The sequence below is a fragment of the Rhea americana genome, unplaced genomic scaffold (assembly GCF_003343005.1).
Source record: "Rhea americana isolate MKP2758 unplaced genomic scaffold, rheAme1 scaffold_75, whole genome shotgun sequence".
NCBI lineage: Eukaryota > Metazoa > Chordata > Aves > Rheiformes > Rheidae > Rhea > Rhea americana.
Window position 1 is genome coordinate 1,947,329 of NW_028186923.1, and position 9,327 is coordinate 1,956,655.

Below are 9,327 nucleotides of genomic sequence, written 5' to 3' on the forward strand. Positions count from 1 at the left end.
CTCTCTCCTAGGCAGGAACAAAACTGGATGACGTGGATGAGCGCAGAAAGCAGTTCTGAGCGTTGGCTTGGCTTGGAGAGAGGCTGGCAGCTGCAGGGCGATGACACTTGGGTAGATGGTTTAAGTTCTTGCTAGATCGTGCTGGTAGAAGGTTGTCCACATCCACTTAGTTTTGAATGGAGGAAGCAGATGGTTTGGTTAAATTATACTTCTATTGTCTACTTGATCTGGGAATGTATTCTCTAATGGGAAAGAGAGGGGGGGAAACAGAAGAAAAAAATTAAACTAGAATAAATATTGAAACCTCCAAACTAGATAATAAAGAAAAAAGGAGAGCTGTGTATACTATGGTACATTGCTCTATAAAGTGTATTTACCTGGGACTTGGAATCATCATGAGCTTTATCTGGCATCTGCAGATGGYCTTTTTGGTAAGGTTTTTGGGAAAGGGAAAAAAAAATGTACAGAAACTCAAACCATCYTACTCTTCTTCTGATTTTCTGAAGTAAATAGATAAAGAATTCTGAYGTGTAATTGATACATGAGTTCATTATTTCTAGTTTCCTCCTTATCTACAAGCAAACAATTTTAAGAGGAAGTCAGACATCAGCATAAATTCCGTGTAAAGTCATTCTATATGAACGATAGCATAAAAAAGAAACCCAAAACAAAACCCTCTTTTTCTATAATCGCTCAATATAAATAAACAGTATTTTCTTTGAAGTTGGAAGAGGTTCCTGGTAGTTTTTGTAACCCTTTAAAAATGCTTGTGTTTCAGAAAACTGTATGTTTGACCTTTAGCAGAGAAAAGGATTTTGCTCTGAAGATTATCCTTGTGCTGCTAGATTAAGGATGACTCTATTTTAGGGGTTACCCCAGATATTAGGACTCTAATTGCATTTATATGAGAGCAGGTTTAATTTGAGCAACTGCTTCCACAGGTTGAGTGGAATGGATCTGCAGTTAAATGTTATTTAGTTGGATTTTGAATAGAAAGCAAAAGAGAATAACTCACTAACTGGAGTTACATGAATTTAACTTTTTTCTTTTTTTTCTTCAGAGTTTTGTAAGGGTACTGAAAGCAGATTATTTTTGAAAGTTACAGTAGCTTCATTGCTTATTTCTTTACACTGAATCTYATAAAAATGGAAAAGAATATTGCAGTATCCCCTTAGATTTGCATTTCCACTTGCGTGGTTTGTCAGAAAAGTAACTAAATGAATGACTGATATGGAGAAACAGCRTACTAGACTTTGTGAAATTTGTTTCCTCTGAGCAACGTGTGACTGAGGTATTTCAGATGTTGCAGCATGTCATGAAGTCAGCCTTTCATTCATCAGGCCAGGTTAAACTTAGAAGCGGGGAGTCGTTCCTGTTATACTCCTGGTCTTTGTAATGACAAGCTTCTGATTTTTTTTTTTTTTCCTAGAACTAAAAATATTTCTTCCAAGCTCTTACTTTATTTTCATATTTATTTATTTATATTTTTATATATATATGTATTTACAAATTCACCTGATGGCTAACCGTCTAATAATCACTCCATAGCTCTTCCATGCTTTGATTGGGATCGACCTATGTAGTCGATGGCAATGTATCACAGTTTAGCATGGAGCTGGGAACCGTTCCTAGCTCGGTCTGGTTCCTGGCTCAGATGAATTTGCAGTGGAACCAGATCACAGTGTAACCTCTGGCCTGATCTAATTATCAACATTTACACTGGCTGGCTTTCCGAGGAGTGGGCAAAAAGTCAGGTAACTCACAAGAACTAAAGCTAATTAAAATGCTCTTCATGACTTTCAGGAAGAATGTTGTTGAAGCAGTAAGTCTTTTTCCTGACATATAACTTAAAATGTTATGGATTCAAATACTTAAATTATGAGAGAGAGAATAAAAACAGTGAGTTTGCATAACCTTCTCTTTCAAAAACATTTTTGTATCAGAGGTAGTGTGGCTCAGTGGACTTGTGCATAGGACTATGATCCAGGAAATTGTGACTCCCGTTTGCTATTGACTTGGAGCGAATAACTAACACTGTATTTTCCAAGAAACTCTGGCCTCAAGCTAGGACAGAAGTGTTTTAATTAAACATCTATTTGTTATAATGCATGAAACTGTTCTTCTGTATGTTCTACAGTCATGCAAGTTATTTACAGTATTTCTAGTAACACACTTGAGAGTATGAAAATAATTGTGTGCTAAAAATTAAACTGTAGTGCAATCTCTAATAGAAAAGACTAGCTGGAATGAAATTGCTACTCTTAGTCTCAGGATTAGAACTGTTGTAGACCTTACAAAAAAGGACAGGCTTTTTCTTTAGAAGAAATCAGTTTAAGTTGTCATTGTTTGAAAAAGCACCTTGGTTTTGTGTTTACACTTGCTTTAACTGTTAAGAATAAAACTATTGGAAAACTATTGGCATTGTAACACAGCAAATAGATTTAACATGGCCGCTTTAACACACGTTGCTGGATTTTTTTATTTTTTTTAATACAGATACTATAAAATCTTTGAATTTGGGAAATATAAGCAGATCTTTGAATTTCTATAAGCTCCTGGGAAAATGTCAAAATAACTTGATAATTGGCCCCTTACACTTGTTATACCTAGCATAATATTATTAGTTCATGAAGCACACTGTGAAAATAGATAGCATCAGCAGAGGAAACTTTAAAAATGCTTAATAACAATCTTTACAATGGATTAGAGGTTWTTGGTGCATTTGAGACATCCCTTTCCATTTGGAGGGGGAAAAAGAAGTCTATATTGGTCAAAAGCAAAAATAATACTGGCGCACATTTGAGTGAACCACTGTATTTTAAAAGCTTTTGTGCAATTTGTATTTTTCTTTTTACTGTTTAAGAAGGCAAATACCATTTTACTTTCTCCTCTTTTTAAAGATATGCTATGTAGTAAGACCACTTTAGGCAGAGTTAGCAACAGAAACTACAAGGTGTCCAAAATAGCAGATCTATCTCCYATCCTGTTTGCTGCACAGCTTTTCCTAATTAACTTGTTCAACTTAATGAGCTTTGCTAAACTATGTGCAGTTAATGTTTAATCATTACAATACATTCTTTGGAACTGGCAGTAGAAATCAGCAATATCCTGAAATTTTATATTTCACCGTTGCCTTGCAAATACYATTTAACAGTTGAACAACTGTGTATGCAGTATCCTGATACCCTAAGCATTTCTTGCACTTAAGCTGCTGTTTGTATGTTATCCCTTTCTTAGAGATCCACTTTTACTGCCAGATAAAGCAATGTTCGGCTAGCTGGACCTTTCTCTGACCTGGAATGATGGTTTTGTGACAATTGTGTTTAACAGGATAGTTTTTTGTCCTGTTAATATTCTGAGATATCTTTATTATTACTAGAATGCATATAGTCTGAAAATTGAAATTGCAGTGTTCTGAGTAATCTCAGTCTTTTTTATATTGTCTTGTCCTTTGGCATGTCATAAAAATGCTTATATCTAAGAAAAATAATCCATTGTCCRTAAGAAGTGATTCTTGTTTTTAACAGGTGGGTTTTTTGAACTTGTTATTTCTGTGTTCCCAGTTGAGACTCGCTGTGCTGAACAGTGTATAACCACGTGTGAACCTACCGCATGTTTCTATGATAAAGTCAGTTTGTAAACAAAAGTAGTAGATTAACCTTTGTAAATATTCCTCTTTTTCTGCAGAGATATAACGTACAGCATTTCCTTGGAGGCTGTGACAACGCTTATTGTCTTCCTTTCCTGCCAATTATTTCACAAGGAAATTCTGCGAGAGAGCATCATTCATAAATACCTGATGCATGGTCGATGGTATGTCATGTTCTGGGACTGTAGCTAACGGCAAAGCAAATCCTTCTGATGGCTTGTTTAGACTCTGTTCTTGAAAACAAAGGTGGCGAAATGCATTTTGATTTGCAGTTTCTTTTGTTCAAAAGAAAACAAAACACTGGAACAAATGCATCTTTAAAGGTTTTYGGAATGTTTCAGGCTTAAATCTCAGACCTGATTTCAGTAGAACTATTTTGGAAGCAGGCGTGGGGTTTTTTTTGTTGTTGTCTTTGGTTTTTTTAGGCTAAAAACTTTGTGTATGTATTTATTTAAGTAGTCATTGACTACTTAAATCAGCTTTCCTTGTTTCAGGATTTTTTTTCTTTCTTTTTTTTTCTTCCTTTTTTTTTTTTTTTATTCAACTATGGGCCTTTTCCAGTATTATTACAATCTAGAGAACTAGACTGAGGAATACTTAGGAGAAATAGTGCTATGTGTAGGTCTAAGCTGGGAGAAGTCAGTACCAGGCCTCTGGGTAAAGAGGCTTGGAGATTTGCAGGTGGGGAATCAAGGGTAATGTGAAGAGTTCAAAGCGCACGGGTTAAAGATTAGAGATCATCACTGGAGATGGGAACCAACTGTTTCCATAAAATTCTCTTCTGTTTTAGAAATATTTTAGCCTCATATTTATGTCCAACAGATTTTGTGTACACCTGTCAGAATCACTGAAGTGAAATCAGATGTTTCACTGCTCCTTGCAAGTTGGCCCCAGCCACACACACAGACAAAAATATTGTGGAGGTAGAGGAATGCTTTGTTACCTGCTTTATATAACCAAAACATAGGAGGAAAACCAAATGAATACCAACCATATTTTTCCCCTGCATAAATATTTTTCCCTTTGTGTGTTGGAGTAAAAGAATACAATGAATTCCACATATTAAATGGTTGATTTACAAGCAGTATTGAAAGCTGAAAATAAAATGTTTCCATGATCCTGCTCTTGAATGTTATCTCATGGTGTCCCTCTAAAGTCAGTGCAACTTTGCATGGGCAGAATCTTGTCATTCTTTCCCTTTCCAACCTGAAAGAAGGTAGACTGCTCAATGCTGTGAGAGTTACTGTCTGTGTTTAATGCCAAATATCAGCTTTTGCAACTTGTCTGGACTTTGTTGTATAGTTTGTCAAATACTTGGCTCCCAGGTGAGATAACAAGTATCTGTTATCCCTTAGATGGAAAAAGTGATCAGCCGTAAAACAAAACAAAACAAACACTAAACATAGCCTAGTTCCAGAGAACAAAAGGGTGCATAGCATTGACTTTGTAGCTGAGCCAAATTTTGCAACTTTTGAGTTGACTAAGGCTGTTTTCTTTTTCTTTTCAGTCTCCCGTATACCAGCAGACTTGTGAAAACTTTACTATATAATTTCATTAGACAAGAAAGAAGCCCGCCTCCAGGAACCCATGTCTTTCAGCAGCAAACAGATGGAGGAGGACTACTTTATGGAATTGCCTCTGGAGTGGCAAGTGAGTCTTATTTTCTATAAACAGTCTTTCAAATCTGGTGAGGTATATTGCCTCCTGTGTGACCACTCTTATAAACACACCTGTATTCCATTTCTTTTTCAAACAGTGGTATCAGTGTGTCTGCTCGGTATTGGAAAAGCTGTCCACAGGCCAACTCTGAATTGTAATATTATAGTCTCCACCTATAGATGTGTTAGAATCTGAAGCAATTGTATCTGCATAGATGTCATTCTTGCAGGAGAGCACATGGTAGAAGTAGCTCTGGATACACTTTTTTCATCTTTTTTTTTGTTGTTGTTAATAGGTTAGTTTAAAAAAAGTTACTTCTCCCCCATTTGACAAATTATATACTTCCAGTTATTTAAAATGTTGAAATAAATACTCTTTGAAGCCTCTGTTGTTCAAGACCTATGAATGTTTTCAGGGAAATGTACATATTTCATTCTTCATAATTATTCAATTGATATATGGAAGTGGAAGTGGCCTAGATATGATTTTTTTTAAAAAGATATTGTAGTGTATACCTATCTTGGTAGGTTGACTAATTTTTTTCATGACTGGCTTGATTAGCTTATGGTCTTTTGTGACTGGACCATTTGCTATTGATAGTTTGGACATCTGCTGAAGAATAGTCAAGACTTGATGCTATTTTTTGGTAAGAAAAAGGTTTCTCATGTTTGTTATACAGCACTGTTTTGGTTGGTGGTTGCTCTCTTCCCCACAGAAGACACACGTTATTATTGTATGTATTACACACAAGAGTTCTCCGTAAAGGATTTTTTTTACTGTATAATAATAAAATATATTATCTTGAGAAAAGTCATGATAAACATTTTTTCCCTTTTTTCTGATAAACTAAATAACATTTTGCAAGCTGGTTACTATTGGAATGTATGCTATATATTCTGATCTCTTGTGAAATCCCTTCACTGACTGCATCCCCGGGGGATATTGAAGTTCAGGCCCCGAGTAGTCTGCCAGGAAGTGTTTTACAGCCTGTGACGATGCATCTGGATCTCCTCATGGAGGCAGTAAAAGAGCATGTCTTTAACTGGGTGCATATCCCTAAACCCATTGCTGCTTCTGTGCAAGATGAAGTTGCACACAGCTCCCTTCTGGTGTCCAGTTTGCCCTCACAAAGGTGTAGGACACTGCAATACTTGGGTTGTGTCCATGGCATGCTAGAAAAACAGTTGGGTGTTTTTGCGATTTGTTAAAAAATAGAAGGGAAATTAGTCAAATTGTTCGCTACTACCATTTTATTCTGAGAGTCCCAACAGGTACATTCTCTTCCTCCTTTTCGGTTGCCAGAGAAAATTTGTCTTAAATTGTTTTTCCAAAGCAGTTTTCAATATGTGGTTTGTACTTTTACTTAGGACTGGAGAGTAGTTTTCACTGCACATTATGCTGAAACCTGTAATTACATTATGTATTTATTCATCWTAGTTCTAATCTCTCTAGTCATGCTTGAGTATGTTTCTATGTTAGTGCTGCCATACACAAAATACTTTTTTTCCCCTGCTTGTTTGCTCACTTGGCGCAAGTTGTATTCAGCAATACTCTGTTTTTAACCCTTCATATTTCCAGGTTGTTCATTTTCAGGTTTATGTAGGAGACTAGTCACTACCCATGCCTTACTCTGTCCAAGACAGAAACTTACTGGAAAGCAGTCTCAGGCCTGCAGAATTATGACACTTCAATGTTTTGAGCCCTGTTTTTCTGTCTCCCACAATAGGCAAGACTGAACTGTGTTCACAGGCTGTAATAGCTCAAGAAAAGCTAATTCAGGGCATCTTTTCTAGGAGAAAAGATCAAGGTCTGGGCGAAGCTGTTGTGAAAAAATGTTCCTAAATCAGKGGGTTTCAGTCTTTTGGATTTTCAGTGCAGATGCAAACGGCATGCAGAATGAAACCCTGCCAGCTCCAATTGTTTTTCTTCATTGTTTTTCATGGATCTGTAGTGTTAGTCCAAAACTCCCAAAATGCTGTAGATCACAGTTTGGAAATTTCTGTGTTAAATAGTTCTTAAGGGGGGGTAGTCCTAAGTGACCAGGCAGATACACGCCGAAGTAGAACAGCAGGGAAATGCACTGCATTCGTGCTGTTTGGAAATGCYGGTAACTGTGTAGTTTGTAATTGGCACCACTCTTCCTCTGCAGCTACTCTGATATCATATCCTTACGTGACTTTTTGACTTGTGTATCAAGCTTGCATTTCTCTTAAGGTTTCTACCTATGACTGTTCTAGTCTCTTCCTACACTTCCATCCCCTTCGCTCCTCTTGAACCATTCTCTTAACAACTCCCTTGGCGTACTCCTATACTTATTTTGTTGCTTCTTTCATGAGTACCTGAAGTGGCATATCATCTTCTGGTGAATTAGGTATCTTTAAATAAAGCTTTATGTAGAACATGCCTTTAAAAAGAGCTTTCTACTGACCCACGCAGGAAAGGGGAAAAAATAAATGTTACCATTCTGCTAGAAAACTGAAATATTTCTCTGTGCCCAAATGGTTAGCTAATATTTTTTGGTGTCTGAATTACTTGCTCTTGATGCCTCTTGATACCAAGATATCTTGATACCTCACAGTCAGCCACCATACCATATATGATGATACACATATTTTATAGTCACTTGCATGGCAGCAGCAGATCAACAAAATTTTATAAGCACTATATTTTCAATTCTTCTCCTGCCCCCAGCCTTCCCGGTGATTCAGCAGGAGTGATAATTAYATGCACTATGAGACGTTTACCCTGTGGTCTCCCTTCATACTGTTAACCCCCTCCTGCTTCTCATCCCTCGTAGCCACTTTCCTTTTCTCTCGTTAGCCTCCTTAATGCTGAAAGCGTGCAACCTACGTCCTCGCACCAATGACTTCTCCTTCTTGCTTTGGCCTCTGATTGTGTGCGAGTTATCTGTGTGCGGAAGTACATTTCTCCATCTTGTATATAAAATAACTTGATTAGAATTGTGTTCCCGGTATGTTATCATCCAGTAGTTCAATAAACAATTGTGGTTTTGGAGTAACAGGGGAAATAATGCTGTTCTAGCTTTTTAACTTCATAGATGACGTTCTTAAATACAATGTCTTTGGCTTTCAGTCTACTCCATATCTTTGCAGTCTTTTTATAGATGTGCAAAAAAATTGTAAAGTGCTACTAGGTCCAGCTGTATTTTATTGTTGTGTTGTGAAGGCATAAATGACCTATCAGTATATGGCAGGAAAGATTAGACCACTTATTTATATTAGAAAACAGAAATTCATTTTTCTGGGTTTAGAAGGTACATTGAATCAAGTAAACTTTAAAGATTCTCCACCCACCCCTGGTTTAAAATCTCTTCTTCCTTTTTTAGACTATTATTAATTCTTGCAAATTCATGGTCCACAGTTAACCAAACTGAAAAAACTTTTTGTGGGCAAGCAATATTTTTAATCAACCATTTTGTTTCTTGCAAAACAAAACTCATATTACAGTGAGGAACTACCAAACAGACGATAGGCTAAGGCAGGAAAATGTTAGTGATGCTTAAAGAAAACAAATTTTTTAAAAAAAAGTCAATTTAAGTGTTTTCACTTGAAATAACTGGTCCAGTTTATGCTTTTCTATTTATAAACAAAAAAAAAATTAATACGTTAATGCATCTTGAAGTATTTAGGAATTACTGCAGCGGTAGTTACATTCACTTCATTTGTGCAGTTTAGATACCTGTAGATGAAATGGGCAGAATGTTGGACATGTAAAAATCATGAAAAGCTGTACCTGATTTGACTTTAGTCACTTGATTGATTTTTCATAATTAATCTGGCCCACAAATGTACTATTGTGGCATTAATATAAATTGCAGAATTTAGTGTACAAAGATCAACAACTCTTTGTTCTCTTTGGCTGGCAAACGTTCCTGACTGTTAAAGACTTGCCATCACGTAAGTGTACACTTTGGTCTGCGTTGCATCATTCAGCATTAGTGTACTTGTATGAGTCTGACTACCTGTTTTGTACCTCTGCGATTACATATACTCTAATTT

At 36.5% G+C, this 9,327-nt stretch overlaps 1 protein-coding gene across 1 annotated transcript in view; it reads left to right on the top strand.

The window, feature by feature from the left end:
• Window positions 1-9,327, top strand: part of DYM (dymeclin) — a 211,303-nt gene that overhangs the window by 41,939 nt on the left and 160,037 nt on the right. Inside the window, exons 7-8 of the mRNA XM_085322185.1 lie at window positions 3,688-3,813; window positions 5,157-5,299. Coding sequence (XP_085178311.1) covers window positions 3,688-3,813; window positions 5,157-5,299 — 269 coding nt within the window. The remainder of the gene's footprint in view (window positions 1-3,687; window positions 3,814-5,156; window positions 5,300-9,327) is intronic.